At 39.5% G+C, this 17075-nt stretch overlaps 1 protein-coding gene across 1 annotated transcript in view; it reads left to right on the top strand.

The window, feature by feature from the left end:
• The window catches only part of MTNR1B (melatonin receptor 1B), a 30425-nt gene extending 25542 nt beyond the window's left edge, over positions 1–4883 (top strand). Inside the window, exon 2 of the mRNA XM_055802397.1 lies at positions 3801–4883. Coding sequence (XP_055658372.1) covers positions 3801–4669 — 869 coding nt within the window. The 3' untranslated portion in view covers positions 4670–4883. The remainder of the gene's footprint in view (positions 1–3800) is intronic.
• Positions 4884–17075: the final 12192 nt, after the last annotated feature.

Below are 17075 nucleotides of genomic sequence, written 5' to 3'. Positions count from 1 at the left end.
TGTATAACAACTTGTTAAACAAATGTGTAACAACCAAAACACTGTCTGATGAAAAACAAAATACCATGATTTATAATTAATCATTTTAGCCAGTTTGAAACCTAAGAAAGAAGCAAAACCTTTAAAAAATGGTTGGCAATTGCAATGGCTTCTGGTTTTGTTAGACATTGGAAGTCGGTTGTCTTTTCAGAAGGCAGATGCTTACCTCATAAAATTTCTGACCTTACCAAAAAGTTTGTTCTGGCATTAAATTCCTACAATATCAAGTCATATCAAGATTACAAGAGGGTGTGAAATGCTCCTTTTTTCTCTTAATTGAGGTAGCAAAACCAACATGCAAGAATGCTTCATGAAGTGTCGATCTAGTTCTGTTGCACCCAAAGTCAATATCAAACTTATTTTGGTTTTTTATGCACCCAACCATCAATGTTTGCAACTTTGCAGATGCGTATCTTTTTGAGTCCCTGGAGAGACAGTTGCTTTTTAGTAACTACTGCTTGTAATCAAGGGGGCTTTCCATTCCAGCAAGCAAATGTGTTTCTTGTAAATGAATACAACCTTCTGTCTGATGAAACTGAAATCTGGAAACATCAGGTAAATTATGGAAATAATTATAATACTTCCAACTAGATGAGCGTTCTGTGGTTTTTATTTTGTTACTGACAGCAAAAATTTACCTCTTTGGTTATCTTATGCATGTAATTATAACCAGTCCAAGTGCTGTGTCTTAGATGTACCAAGGAACATTGACTTTCTCCAAGCACTTAAAAGACATCTAAGAACTTTATTTCTCAAAATGTTGATTATGTATTTTTTATGAAATAGAAAAGTTTCTCTCTACTTTCGTAGATTATTCATTGCAATGCTAGAACATTAAACTTCATTCCGCAGTCAGCCACCTAGAAAGAAAAAAACATTGGACCTTACTTTGCAGTGCTCAGTGTGAACACTCAACCCTGTAAACAGCAATAAAAGTGACATATCACTTGAGACCTTTATAGGTATTGCACAATTTTTCTTCTGTGTTGTAAAGTGGTATACTATGTTTTTGACAGGTTCATTGCTAACTGACCTTACTCATTGCAGCTGGAATTTTCAAGTCCTAAATTACAAAAAAAATTTGTGAAATTCTCTTGCCAAATGTACTGCACAGTAAATTTCCAAATATAATTGAAAGAGCTGAATGCCCACTTGATTTTAACTAAACAATTACATTTTAGATATAAGTTGATGCTGGGAGGCCTTATAGATTAGGTTAATTTTAGCACACACACAGACAAAACTCTGTATTTCTCCTCTTCATTCCTCCCTTCCTCCATTCCTTCCTTTCTTCCTTCCTTCTTTCTTTCTTTTTCTTTTTCTTTCTTTCTTTCTTTTTTTCTTTCTCTCTTTCTTTCTTTCTCTTGACTTCTCTTGAATTCTCTATCTTCTGATGTCAGATACAATGATAAAAAACATAATAGAAATTCTTGTTGCTATGATATAAATACATTCTGATAAAGATGCCCTTGCTCCTTTGTTAGTCTTGTCTTTTATTCTAGTTATCATATGGCTAGATGAGGCCTTCAAAGTCATCTTATCCTTCCTATGCTCAAAACAGGAATCAGCTGTATCTAGGCCAGTACTGACAAATGCTAATTTAACATATTCTTACAACCTCAAATGGCAGACTCAAAGCAAGATGTTCCAGTACTTCCTTCTTCTTGCCATTAAAACCTTTTTCTCAGCATCTAATTTGAAACGTCTTTGTTGTGCCTGAAGCTTGTTTGTGTTCACCACAGTCATGGGAATGGATTATATCCTTTTTGCTTTGCTTATTTGAGATTATCATCTCCCCCTCAATCATCTCCCTAGTTTGTTCAGTTTTCCTCACAGATCACAAAACTGGTAGATATTTGCTTTGCTCTAGATTAGCTCTAACTAGAGTTTACTTCTTCCTTGAAGTGTGAAGCACCAAATTGGAGACATTTTTCTAATGCCTTAGCAATCCCGAATAAGACAGAAAAATTACTTTATGTGGTTTTGCATCTGAAAATTATGTTTACCTTTTCCACAACAGCATGTCATCACTGAATTGTATAAAGCCAGCAGGAAATGTGTCCTTGTGCAGGTCCAACAACATACTCTATAAATAGACAACCCTTAACTCCCAGCACAGGGAGTGACTGGCTTGGGAGGGCACAAACCCCAACACAGTACTATTGGTTTTACACCCTGCTTCTAAGACAAGTAGCATGGAGTTGCCTTACCTCCAGTGCCATGTCAGTGAACTGTAGCTATGAAAACATTTCTGTGGCCTATAAAGTATAAAGCAATGGTGCCACAGGCTGCTAAACATATAAAAGGAACCGTTTAAAATAAATTGCACACCACTCTTGAAATAAGCCATGTTTCTGTAGCTAGAGATTGATAATCCTTCTTTCTATTAAGTTCACTAGCTGTTGTGCAAATTCTGATGAGCGTGGTCTTCCGCTAAAGTGTGTGGGAGAAAGAGAGCTCCCTATCCCTTCATTCAGGTTAAGCAAGCTACAGATGCAGAGCAGCTGGAGCAAACAGCATACAGGTGAACGTCTGCCATATTTTGAGGAGTTCAATCCTACATGGTTGTTGGTTTTATGGCTCCCAGCTAATGATGATGATCCACAACGTTATTTCTATACTTCAAACTAAACGGAGAACTGCTTTCCTAGGTGACAGCCAGAAAGCTCAGCATTTGTAGAACTGAGCATCTAACTGCTCTTTTCGAAAAATAGTTATGTTCTGCAAGCAATTTTAAAAGCCGCTTGGGTCTTTTGCACTTCTGTTCTTGCTGTGAAGGACTTTAAAGCAAAAAAGTGAGTATGCAAACCAGAATTGTGTTTTATGCTATCTAAATGCCAAGAATCTAAATTTAGTACCTCTATTTTCTGCTTCCTGGAAGTTCCTAGAGTATGATTACACGTTTCATTTTTCAGAAATATTGTTTAATATCTCAACATTTTATTAACGTATCCTTAGATAAAATGTTCAGAAATTTCAAACTGATGAAAAGAACACTGTTTAAAGAGAGGCAAAAAGTCTCAACCATATCACTAAAATTTCTTTAAATGTCATCAACAGAAAAGGATCTAAAGGCTCCTTCCATGAATTTGAATACTTTCTCTTGCATTGATGATTTTTTCCTTTGTATGATTAAGTATGCTTTTCCACAGAGGGTGATGAAAGCAATTCGCTCTTAGTCAATCCAATGGTAAAATAACAGCAGTATGGGTAGGCCATTCATGCAGAAAATATCTATACTACAGACTATTGTGTAGCAATTTAGAATATACATACAACAACCTCCCTATAGATCTGGTCTTTGTATATCATTCCCATTGACACCTGTCAAACCTGTTAATATCCCTGTGATAGGTTAGAATGGCATAATGGCCTGCCTACCTGGCACAGTTTAGATTTATTTTTTTTTCTTTTTCACCTTATTCAATCCAGTTGGGGAGTTAGCTACACTGAGATAACTCAACCTGTGCTTACGTAATGGCTCGCTGATGGTTATGTTTATTAAAGATTAGAACAGAAAGGAGGGTATAATTCTGTCACCGACAGATCTGAAACGTCGTGTTGCTGCAGCTATTTCCATGGCTAAGCTGAACTGTAAAATCATTTCCCATACAGACCTATTGGTCCTATGTACCTGCCACTTGCTGACATCATTAATAATTTAGCATTGCAGATATCAAAAATAATATATTATATTTCATTCTTGTTCACAGCTATGCTTGCTTTCAGACTTATGTCTATGTATGTTTCTTTCTCCCCAGGTAATGCATTTGTGGTGAGCCTAGCTTTGGCTGATCTGGTGGTGGCCTTGTATCCATACCCACTGGTGCTCTTAGCTATTTTCCGCAATGGATGGACGTTGGGTGAAATGCACTGTAAAGTGAGTGGCTTTGTGATGGGACTAAGTGTAATAGGCTCTATTTTCAACATCACTGCAATCGCGATAAACCGATATTGTTATATATGTCATAGTTTTGCCTATGACAAAGTGTACAGCTGTTGGAACACCATGCTGTACGTCTCCTTAGTCTGGGTATTAACAGTAATTGCAACAGTGCCAAATTTTTTTGTTGGCTCTTTAAAGTATGATCCACGCATCTATTCATGCACATTTGTTCAGACTGCAAGCTCCTACTATACGATAGCTGTTGTGGTAATTCACTTCATCGTCCCTATCACAATTGTGAGCTTCTGCTACCTTCGAATTTGGGTTTTAGTAATTCAAGTTAGAAGACGAGTCAAATCAGAAACAAAACCAAGACTGAAGCCAAGTGACTTTAGAAACTTTCTTACCATGTTTGTAGTTTTTGTGATTTTTGCCTTTTGCTGGGCACCTCTAAACTTCATTGGACTGGCTGTAGCCATTGATCCTATGGAAATGGCACCAAAAGTTCCTGAATGGTTATTTATTGTAAGTTACTTCATGGCCTATTTCAACAGCTGCCTTAATGCAATAATATATGGACTCCTTAACCAGAATTTTCGGAATGAATACAAACGAATATTAATGTCACTGTGGATGCCAAGGCTTTTCTTCCAGGACACATCCAAAGGAGGAACTGATGGTCAGAAGAGCAAACCTTCTCCTGCTTTAAACAACAATGACCAAATGAAAACTGATACTTTGTAAATGTGTAATAGTCATGCAACAGTTTGTCATCGAGAAACCCGAGAATATAGTTGTAATGTTCTGGTCATTCTTCCTTACTTTTGGGGGCTTGCCATTTTGATGGCATTTTGTGACTGGAATACCATCTCCTTGATAAAGCACATTGCTCTCAATTAATGATTTATACAAGGTATCAATTGGAAATGTATTTTAGAAATAAAGCAGCAGGTGAGTGCAAGCATAATAGCTCTGAGCTGAATTCTGCTCCCAGAGATATGACTGAGGCATTTTTTTAATTCAGTGGGAGTTTTGTATTACACAGAATAACAGAATGGTCGGGGTTGGAAGGGACCTCTGAAGATCATCTTGGCCAACCCCCTACTAAAGCAGGGTCACCCAGAGCAGGCTGCACAGGATCACGTCCAGGTGGGTTCTGAATGTCTCCAGAGAAGGAGACGCCACAGCATCTCTGGGCAGCCTGTGCCAGGGCTCTGTCACCCTCAGGGTAACAAAGATCTTCCTCACATTCAGATGGAACTTGTTGTGTTGCAGTTTGTGCCTGTTGTCCCTTGTCCTGTCGCTGGGCACCACTGAAAAGAGCCTGGCCCTGTCCTCCTGACACTCACCCTTAAGGTATTTGCAGACATCGATGAGATCCCCCCTCAGCCATCTCTTCTCCAGGCTGAACAGCCCCAGCTCTCCCAGCCTTCCCTCATCAGGGAGATGCTCCAGTCCCCTCATCATCTCTGTAGGACCCTGCTGGCCCCTCCCCAGTAGCTCCCAGTCTCTGTGGAGCTGGGGAGCCCAGCACTGGACCCAGCACTCCAGGTGCGGCCCCACCAGGGCAGAGCAGAGGGGGAGGACCCCCTCCCTCGACCTGCTGGCCACCACGCTCCTCCTGGTGCCCCCCAGGGTCCCACTGGCCCCTTGGCCACAGGGCACACCGCTGGCCCGTGGGCACCTTGCTGCCCACCAGCACTCCCGGGCCCTTCCCCGCAGAGCTGCCCCCCAGCAGGTCACCCCCAGCCCCTGCTGGTGCCTGGGGCTGTCCCTCCCCAGGGGCAGGACCCTGCTCTGGCCTTTGCTGAAGGTCACTCGGTCCCTCTCCGCCGGCTCTCCGGCCTGCCCAGGCCTCACTGGATGGCAGTGCTGGTAAATCAGTCACTCCTCCCAGTTTTGTATTGTGTTCTTTATACAAGATCAGGATGCATTTTTTAGAAGACGTAGTGAAGGTACTTGTCTATGGGCACAGAAGCTCATCAAGGTTGAGGAGTGATGGTTTCCCCTCCTATAACTGAACAAAGAGGGTGAAGTATACACACTGTTTTCTGCACACAAGCCAAACATCACATTTCTGTGTATGTACTGGTGGCAGTAGTAGTATTTTTCAATCAGACTTGTAAAATGGAGAGAAGAACACTTGTGTAAAAGCAAATATTAACATTAAGAGCCTTTCCTCACAGTTTTTTCAAACTTATGTACACTGAGATTTGGAATACAGTCTATTCTGTTCATGTTTTGTGGTCAATGTTACGGTAGTTGATATAATACAAATGGTTGATTTCTTACACATTTACTTTACACAATATTCTTTTTTTAGATATGATTAAATTTTCATTGTGTTCCATTTATTTACCTAAATACACAGATCCAGTGTCATTTGATGCACTTCAGCACACCTTACATATCTGCAACAGGCTGGAAATTATGGCATATGACTTGTGATCATCTCGAGTGGCTACTGGACACAGGGCAGTATATCCTAGATCATCTCAAATGATGCTAAGACCAAAAGAAGAAACTCTTTTGTCTATAATGGTAGCTGAGATACCTGCTTCACATGTCTACATCTAATCATGAACAAAATCCACTGTTAGTGCCTAACCTAAGCTTCAAGGTTCCCTATAGTGACAATATGTTTCCTTCCATCTATGATGATAAACACACATCCAAGGATTAGGTGAATTGCTTTGTGGAGGTGCTGGTCTCCTTTCATTGATTTTAGAAGGAACTTTGATTGCTAGTTCAAACATCTCACTTTGGATAGCTAGATGGGGTTTTATCTTGCCTAATTTGGGATGTTACCAATGTAGGTGTTTGCACAGGATTTATTTTATAAATTCCCATTGTAGTCCATGGAGTTCTAGGAAATTATTAATTTTATCTTGAAACAGGCACCTGTCTTCGTTGGTCAGGGGAACTGATCAACAGAACTCACTATGTCTTCGTTGACTGTAATGGAGATCAGGCAGATCATGTAGTCACATCTCAGGCAAAGACAGGTGATCTCAGCCACATAATTCGTGTACCTACAGTTCATATTTGCACAGTTTATAAAATAAAAGGATGGGTTTCCATATTTTTTTTTCAAACTCAGCTCAAATTCAGACTGGATTTCTTCTTTTTGAGGTAACAGATTGTAACAGTGACCATACAGATCAGATTACCATCTGGGTTATACATCACAGCATCATAGTTTTTTACACAATGTGGTTTGTATTATCTCTAAATCAGATTAGGGATCTGTGTGTAAACACACAGCCAATGAAGTTATTTGAACATAAGACTTGAAATGAACATTACTTTCAGTAGTGCTGCTCAGGGGAGAGGAGACAGGCCACTGGTAAATCCATGGCAGGTATTCAGATAGGAAAAGGAGGAATTCAGGTTGCTATTACAATCCAGTTTGGGTTTCCTGACTGGGATATTATGAAAAATATTTCTGTAGTAATTGTAATTTATACAGCTGATATGCTGCTCCTGAAGCCATAAAGACATACTAAACATCATCCTTATGTTTCTACACTGATAGAAAAGCATCCAAGAACCACAAAATGTTAAATGTTTATTTGCTTGCCAAAAGTCTATGTGAAGTACAGCAAAGCACTGTGACAGTACAGTGCAAAGTACTGCAATAGGTGATGTGGTTATAGCATGGTTTGAAAGTGTGGGCAGGAAGAACATACCAGTTCTGTACAGATTCATTCATCTTTGAGGATATTATTATTTCTGTTATATAGAAGTATTCATATCAGACATAGACACTTTGAGAAAAAGGAGGATGAAAGTCATGTAGACCCTGTGTTCTGCACAAGGTGACTAGTGAAGGCAAAACTAGGGCCTCAGGGACAAAGTCTGTTTCCAGAAAATTTGGAGTGTTTTCAAGCATTTACTATTATCTTGATTAAAAAGTGTTGTATTTTCTATTTATTTAAAAAAAAAAAAAAAAGTATTCTAGGATTGTTCTTACAATGGAACTCTAATTAGAAAAAACTTATCTTCACACAGATGGGGGAAGACCACTTGTACATTCTGTTTCAGTAAAGAGGGAAGTGGAGGTGTGGTAAAGTCTCAATGAGACTGACATGACGCATTAGCCTTATCCTGCCTCTCCATGCAAGTGAAAATTTCACTCTCAAAGAAGAATTAAAACTAAAGATTTAATCCTATTACTGTTGGCTTCAGTGAGATCAGGTTTTCACACCAAATTATTGACTGAATAGAATAATTCTGCCTGGCTTATTCTCAGGAGCAGAAATGCACTTCTGTCTCTCCACTTCTTCCTTTAAGAACACATCTAGACAAAAATGATTACTTATATTTCCCAATTGTATTTTTAAAGAACTGCACAAGTCTGGGAATGTGCTACTGAATAAAGATCTATGGAAGATTGTATATATTTCTTAATATGTATATAATACAGTTTTGGTCATCTGAACAGTATCTTGCATTTAAAGGCATTTACAGATTTAATGAAAAATGTGGAAGACAATTTATTTTCTGTCATCTATTGATATGTTGGTATTTTAACTGTATCTTGCACTCTAGTCTATAATAATGAATCACTATTTTGTCTCAAGTTACAATGAGCATGCAAAGAGAGCACTATGGATGTCTGTTGTAGAACACATAACTGATTCCTGTTCATCATCTTGTTAGTGACACCTCCAGCTGTAGTGAGACACAAAATGACAAAACCCATTTTTTAAATCTGTATTTTAAGAAATATTTTTGTGGCATGAATTTGCTCTGGGATAAGAACCATATGAAATGCATTGCCAGAAAACGGATACTCTGAATCTAACAGCTGGAGTTGGAGGTTGAAACCACAAAGAACATGACCCACTGGACCTGATCACAGAGGTAGGACTGTGACATTCACTAACTGTAAACTCTCGTGTTCAGCTTTGAGGGCTTTAGTCCTTTGGGATACCTGGGAACGTCCTATGGAATTTTGTTGGTGTCCACTCATAGAAAAAATGAATGTCATGTCATTGTGCAGGCAAAATTCAAAATAGTTCAATGGCTGCTGAATGAAGCCTCAAAATTGCTGTATAAAGAATCATTATCTGGGAAAACAAAGGGGAGCTGGCCACAGTAACAGCATTTTAAAAACTGTATTCTATGTCTGAAATACATACCAACTAATATTAGTGTTCTGTAAACTTATTGAGGTTCCCCTTTACCTACAGTCATGTGATAAAATCAACTAAATGCATGCCAACTGATATTATAGGCAATGATTAGTGATGTCTGTTGATGTCAGCTATGTTTTCTTGGTTTTTAATGACAAACTAATGAACAGTGAGATTTTGTCCTTAGAAAGTTAAAAAGAAAAAAAAAAAAAAGCAAGCCTGTGAAAACAGGTCATGTGATAATACTTTTAAATTATGCCACAAAGGAACCGCATGGCAAATCACCTGTTTGCATGTATTTAGTCTAAATGTAACCATTTAACCCCAGAAAATATATCCAAAAGGCTTTGCAAAATTCAAAAAAATAAAACGATATAGTGCTGTTCCAAGGCAAAAGATACTTTACTGTAGAAACGTGCACTTTGCAATTCCTAACTTTCCGAAGTCCCTGTAAGACACTGAAGACACACACAGAATAATATGAGAACAAAATGTGGAAGACTGCACAATGATGAATTGCAATAATTTTGTTTTCTCCACGAAGTGCAGCTTGCCTTATTATTGTGAACACAAAAGTGCAGGAATATGCCAGGCCCAGGAAGCACTCTGGAAATCCTGCTGCTCTCCGGGATGGTTTATGGGAGGATAAGACCACAACTATTGCTAACAGAAATGTGATTCTGCTAGCAGATAGTCACTGTCCCCTCCTCATCCTCTGCTGACAGCAAATTTTCAGGGCTCTCTTTTTTGACTTTTCACTGCACTTGTACCTCTTTCGCACGCTGCTCCCTTTTTCATGTCAGGAGCATCTTGATCCAGCCCCGTTGCCCCAGCCTTAAGGATAGCAGTTTTCCTTTGGGGCTGAAAAGCTTTAAGCAGTCTCTACAACTGACAAAAAAGCTTTTCCAGGAAGAACAACCTCTCTCACAGCCTCTTGCTTTCAATGTCAGCACTTCTTTTTTTGAACAGTTCTTACCAAAAAGGAAAAAAAACCCACATCACAACCATTTTTAAGAGACTTTAAAATAAAGACTACCTCTGACTTGAAATGTTCACATCTGTGTGGTAATCAGGATAAAAGTAGCTGGAAATTCTCCCTAGAAATCTCAAGAATACTGTCAGAATCCTAGAATCATCATTTAGGTTAGGAGGAACCTCCAGAAGTCAAATTGTCCAATTCCCTGCTCAAAACAGATCAAGTTGTTTAGGTCCATGTTCAGCCAACTTTGAACACCTCCAAGGATGGGCACTACACAACCTTTCTGGATGTCCTACACCAGTATTTGATCACCCTTATGGTGTATTTTTTTCCCTAATACCTATTTGGAATCTCCCATGTTGCAACTTGCTTCCATTGCCTCCCATCCTGTCACTATGTACCCTCATGAAGACTCTAGCTCTATCATCCTCTGAACAGCTAGCTGTAGACAGCAGTATGGTCTTCCTTTCAGCTTCTCTCCTCCAAGCTGAACAAATCCGGCTTTCTCAGCCTTTCCTCATATGGCCCGTGCTCCAGGTCCTTGATCAGCTTGGTGGCCTCTGCTGAACTTACTCCAGTAAATCGATACCTATTTTGCACTGGGGAGCCCAAAATGGGACACAGTACTACAGATGTCGTCTTAGAAGCACTGAATGAAGTGGAAGGATTACTTCCCTTGACCTGCTGGTGACCTTTTTCCTAATGTAGCCCTCTGCTACAAGCACACACTGCTGGCTCATGGTCAACTTCTTGTCCACAAGGACACCAATGTCCCTTTCTGCAGACCTGCTTCCTAGATGGTTGGGCCCCAGCCCGTAGCGTTACATGATGTTATTCCATCTTATGTGCAATATCTTGCTCTTAATGAATTTGATGATTTCTTTACCTTGTCCAGGTGCCTCTGAGTAGCAGCCCTGCCCCTCAGGATATTGATTGCTTTCTCCAACTTGGTGTTGTCCACAAACTTGTTAAGGATGCATTCTGTCCCATCATCTGGTTTGTTACTGAAGACTTTAAGCAGCATTGGTGCCATTATTGACTCCTGAATGACCCCATTAATTACTGACCATGAGCTGGACTTTGCACTACTGATCACAACTCTTCAGGTCCACTAGTTGAGCCAATTCCACACCCACATTTTTGTCCATTTATACAGCCATTACACTACAGATTCAGTGATAAGGAGACTATGGGAGATTGTGTCAAAGGCCTGTTAAAATTAAGGTGTACAGCACCCACTGCCCTCCCTTGGCCACAGCACCCGTCACTTCATCATTGAAAGCAGTGAGGATGAACAGGTGTGATTTCCACTAGGTAAATCTGTGCTGGCTGCTCTCAGTCACCTTCTTGTCTTTCATGACATTTAGGAATGAATTCTGAGTGGATTTGTCCCACCACCTTCCTAGTGACTGGGGTGAGACTGAGCAGCCTGGAGTCCCCTGAATCTATCTTTTTGCCCGTCTTAAAGATGACACAACATTTGCCTTTTTCCAGTTATGAGGAGCCTCCCCAGTTGCAATGACATTTAAAAAATGATGCAGTGTGGCATCACAACGTCATTCAGAAGCTCCCTTAACACCCTTAGATGCATCCCATCTGGTCCGGTGGACTCGTGTATGCCCAAGAGGCTTAAGTGATCCCTAACTCTTTCTTCTGCTACTGTGAGTACTGGTTTACTCCCACACATCCTGCTAGAAGGCTCAGGGACTTTGGATGCCTGTGGACAAACCTTCCCAGTGAAAACCGAGACAAACCCCACGTTGAGTACCTCAGTCTTTTCCTTGTGGCATCTCACTTGGTCTCTTTCCCCACTAACAAATGATCCCCCCATGGTCCTTACCCTTCCTTTTCATACCAATGTATTTATAGAGACCTTCCTTGTTGTCCTTCACCTTGGTCACTCCAGTACTTTATGTACCTTGTGAAGGAGATGACTGCACAGATTCAATTCCAGTCTCTGTGCTCCAGAGTCTGAAGAAGCCTTCCCTTTTCCATCCCATTTGCAGCAGCCCGACATTGTGACTGGGAGAAGTAGATGCTGTTTTGTATGGCTTCCTATAGGGAGGTGGTCAGCTGGTGCAGACTAATCTTGATGATCCAAACTGAACGCATAGCCCAGTAGGAGAGAGACTCTATTGGCAAGCCATCTAACATCCCTTGACAATTACATTTTGATCAAATGCCAGAGCATGTTGAGAAGTAAACCTTTTTGTGAAGAAGTCAATCAATCAAAAAGAAAAATCAGGCTTTGGGACTTTTTCCTCTTATACATCAGTAGCAATCTAGGGAATTCTAAAAGATATTTTTGAGATTGCAAATGTTATTACCATATTCTTCACTTTTCATTTCTCTCAAGCAGAACTTCACTGAAAGTCCATTTCATTAGACTAGTTCAAGCAGTTTTGTGTCTCTTAACATTAAAATGTCCTTGCCAAAAGTTGCTTTTAGCCAGAGTAACTGCTGCAAACCTTTTTCTTTATAATTCACCTTGTTTAAAAGTCAATGAATCAGAAATACTGACATGAAGTATATGTAATATATATATAATTTTCAAAATATAAACTAGATTTTCCATGTTTTAATGTATTCACCAATCCCACATGCCTTAGCTTATACATATAATAATCCATAAAGCCAAGACCTAGCGATCCCAATGCTTTTCATATAGTAAGCTCTAATTCAGTCTTTAATCAACTGCAGCATTTTTTTCATGCTTTAATTGCTGTGTCATTGGAAATCACTCCAAATTTTGTGTTCATAGGGCTAGAATCCTGCAAGGGCTAATTAGTCTTAATCCAGCACTTTACACAATAGCACAGCAGAAAACAGGAATTTCAAGCAACATTACATCATTAAACACAGTGCATCAGAAGAATTTTTTCCCTTTGTCCTGAAGTAGCACTAATTTTAAACTGGGTATCACTGTAACACCATGAAAGCCTGTTCTGCTGGTAAACTTCAAGCAGAAATTTAGTATTTTAGAGTATTTCATATGATTCACAGATATGAACTACCAAAAAGCTACTACAGTGACTGATCTGGATACTCTTGGGCCATTAGTTACAGTGTCGAGCTTTCAGCTGGTAATGCAAAAAGTGAACGCTCTAATAGCCCTTTCTGGCGTATATCACAAATTGATATGGCATTCAAGTCATCTGTACTAAAGCAATTCTGCATACAGATTTTTTTTCCAGATTTGTTCATGTGGTGGATAACAATTTAAAAAACCAAACACACCAAACAACAAAACCAACGTGACAGTGTCTTATATATAGAGACCATCTTTCAAATACATTACATGCAAGGAACTAGGCAGCCTCAAGTACCATTTCCATGGGGGAAAAGTACATGGATCCTGGAGTTTTATGTTCCATCTCATTATCCAGCTATTTTTCAAAAAGATACACTTGCTTATCGAACAACTTATGCCATCACCTTAGCTTTTCTTATGCAAAATATAGTATGGGTTGAACTGAAATCTATGAATCCAAAATGGTATTATTCAAAACAATTTCACGTGATACTGATGCATTTAGTTCTGTGTCCCCACCACTCCACCCCAGAGGACCAGGGCTTTGTTACAAGAAGGTTTTCATCCCATGCCCTTTTCTGCCTGACAGATTCTCCCTCATGTGCTCATTTTCTTGGAGCTAGGAAGGGATTTTACAGTAAATTTGGATGTGGGTCTCTCAGCTAAGTATAACAAAAAATCATATCAGAAGCAGTGAGGTCTTCTTCATAGTTTATTAATGAATGGCATTTGAAGTTGCAGAAATCACCAAGGAACATGAATGCAAATTGTGATCTGTTCTGTGTGTCTTTCGTCCAGTATGCAGCAAACAGGACAATACGCAAGAGGCAAGGAAATTTTGTTGTTCCTCTTCTTAAATAATACAACTTTGTTACTCAGATTCCTTCCAGAAAGGGTGCCTCTAATGAAAAGAGTGAGTAAATGTCGCATAATTTTTATTCATGGCATACGAGTAAAAATCATAAAAGGCATCTTCCACAGCCATAAAATTCAGTCCAGGGTATGGGAACCTTCTAGATGTCACACACCATGTACATGCGACTACTGAATACTCTCCAGAGCAGGAGGAATCCCTGTTACCATAAACAAGTCCTACGTGGCTTCCTGAAAATGAAACCCAGGTAAGCAGATTTTCAGCCTTTGCTTTTCTTTCATTGATCTCTACAGATCTGCTGACATACAAATCATATAGTCTTGGAGACAAAAGATCCGAGTAAAAGGTCAAATTATACTGGCTGTGAGGATGAATTTGTTATGAGCTGCTATGAGATAAATGGTCAAATGAACAACGTATTTCTGATCCTCAGAGTAATGACTCTAGCTCTGGAAACAGCCTCTGTTGCCATCACAATTACAAATATAGGCACTTTGCAGTCTCTGATGAACTCCTCACACCCTCCTCTGGGACACAGGCAGATGTCTACAAAACCAGGTTGTTCAGAAAATGGTTAAGTAGGTTCAGGATTCTTCAATGACTATGTCAGCAATAGTCACTGTCCTGCTTTACTGCTGCCACTAACATTTGTATCACCAGCCTGGATGCTAAAGAAAACACCTAACTGTCACAAGAGCAGTGATAAACCCACAAGTGTTAGAAACAATCCGACTAAAATTAGAGTATTTTTTTTCTTCTTTTTTTTTCCCCCCCCCCCCCGGATGGTATTTCTTATAAGTAGTTTGAATGGGATACCTTAAACTTTAATGACACAAAGCTAAAACATGCAGTATTTTTCTTGGCTTAATGGAAAATTCACAGTATAGAGTGTTGGTCTTTTGTCTTACAAGTGCTAATATTCCCAGCTTGGACAAGGCCTCCTCATGACAGAGGTAAGGGCAAGAAGGAGCACTTCTGCCTGCTTTCTCTTCTGGTTCCCTAGATATGCTGCACCGAGGTCCTGGGCTCTGCTCCCACCCAGACCCTAGGGGCACTCCATAACCTCAGCATTTACGGGGCGTGCCGAAACCGCTGAAGAGAGGACGGTGGCTCCATGACATGTGGTTCCTTGTTCCACATGAACCAAAGGAACCCGAATCTTTCTGAGGAGCTGCATTTCCCCACCAGTCCTGTACTGCCCATACATGTGGGTGATGGAAGACGCAGTATGCAGAGCTGCTGTGAGAGTTTGGTATGGTGGCAGTGTATACTAATAGATACTTTTAAATATCTAATAAATACCTAGCTAATAAATACCAGCTACAGATATATGGGGACATGTAATAATGTACATAAACATACATCCTTAGAGTTGTTATGCCATAAGAGACTCAGCACAAGCAGGATGGGATTAAGCTTTTATTTATCCACTTGCATAACCACCGTGAGTCTTTAGGAGGGATGCAATTAAAAAATCAAGACATACTAGCTGTGTTGGAAGGTCTGCTCTTAGATTTTCAATTTGTCCCATAAAGTGGGAAAATCTTACTTGACATTTCCCACTTCTGTAAAACAAATGATATTTCACCTTATTTTATCTCTCAACAAAAGCACATGGAAAGAATCAGGTTAGTTTTTCTCTGGAAACACAAAGACACCGAAGTACATTTGGACTTATGAAAGTAATAGCCAATAAGTTTATTTTATTCTTCCCCCAAACAGCACTGCTTCTTTATATTTTTTTTAAAAAAAAATCATAGGTATTAACAATATGTACCTCAAATTTTATAGGGCTTTTTGTTTTAAGAAATTCATTATTTCTTTAGGAGTTCTGTACTATGAGAAGCGTGTGTGCTTTTGGAGGGTAAGCATAATCTTCTCTCATTAGGCCATAAGTAGGTAACACATTATTTGTTTCCATGTGGCTGACGGCTCACTTGTTTGTTGCATTTAAGCAGTTTCCTCATAGTATAAATTGGATACATTGTAACACACGGCATTTAAAAATGAAGAAAAATTATTTTTTAAAATCTCTTCAAACACTTGGCAAGCAGGTTTTTTATCACTTCATACTAAATATATGGCTTTTTTTTTTTTTTTTTTTTTTTTGCTTTTAGACACGCTGATAGACCTCTTCATCTGCAGTGTGAAGCACCAGCAAAAGAAGCAGCAGGCACCCAAGTGATCTTTAGGAAAGCAGGATAAAACATTGTTCGTAACATTCATATTTCTTCTCTGCTATATGAGATCTGACAGCAATAAGTGCTGAATCATTTCTTATGGTTCTTCAGAGACATTAGCTGATGGAAGGATAATGGCTTTCTTCATGCAGAGACAAATGCTTCAGATTTGACTGAGGATCCTCTGGTCACCCAAGCATTAAATAAGTTTATTTTAAAAGTATAAGTAAACTAAGCCTAACAGACCTTTTCCAGATGCCCTTATTCCAGCTAACTATTGCATAGCTTACCAGACAGCCCCTGTAATTCTTCATCATAGCCCTTTTCATTTATATTTACTGGATTGGCATAGGCTGCAGGATTTACCTGATGAGTTTCAGAAGCCCATGATTCTTTCTTTGAAGATGCAAGTGCCCTTTGTAAAAAAATTCACATTGTCAGCTTTGCGCTTCAGCAGCAGTCTATTATTTTAACACTTCATTTAATTGTTGATGTGTTATCTTCTAAACTTCAAACTTCTAAACTGCTGCATGATTTCCAGACTTCATGATGAAGGTTTTCATGTTCAATGACATTTCCTCTAGATTATACAGAAAGGAGTCTCCACAGTTGCATAGAGAAAAGAGGAAGACAGGTTTTTAGCAGAAGAAAATGTACCTACAGTCACAGCTGAGTTGGTAACTGATTAGCTACACTGAAATAGAGGCCAGTCATTTTCAGATTGCATAGCATTTATGAAAGGCACTGGGAAAAGGCCATTTAAATCCCCCATGCAGCCACAAAACAAGCTAGAAGCCTCATCCCATGCTGTGTAAGTAGCAGCAATCTATTGGTACGATTGATGTATTTATGTAAGACATACATTTACAGTTTCGAGACCCACTTAGGTCCAAACTGTCAATGGTAATAGTGACGCTGCCTTTTGGTGTAGGAGGGAGTTCCCACACT

Source organism: Falco peregrinus, chromosome 4 (genome assembly GCF_023634155.1).
Source record: "Falco peregrinus isolate bFalPer1 chromosome 4, bFalPer1.pri, whole genome shotgun sequence".
Taxonomy (NCBI): domain Eukaryota; kingdom Metazoa; phylum Chordata; class Aves; order Falconiformes; family Falconidae; genus Falco; species Falco peregrinus.
The sequence above is the reverse complement of the archived record's forward strand: the minus strand, read 5'-3'. Positions and strand labels throughout refer to the sequence as shown.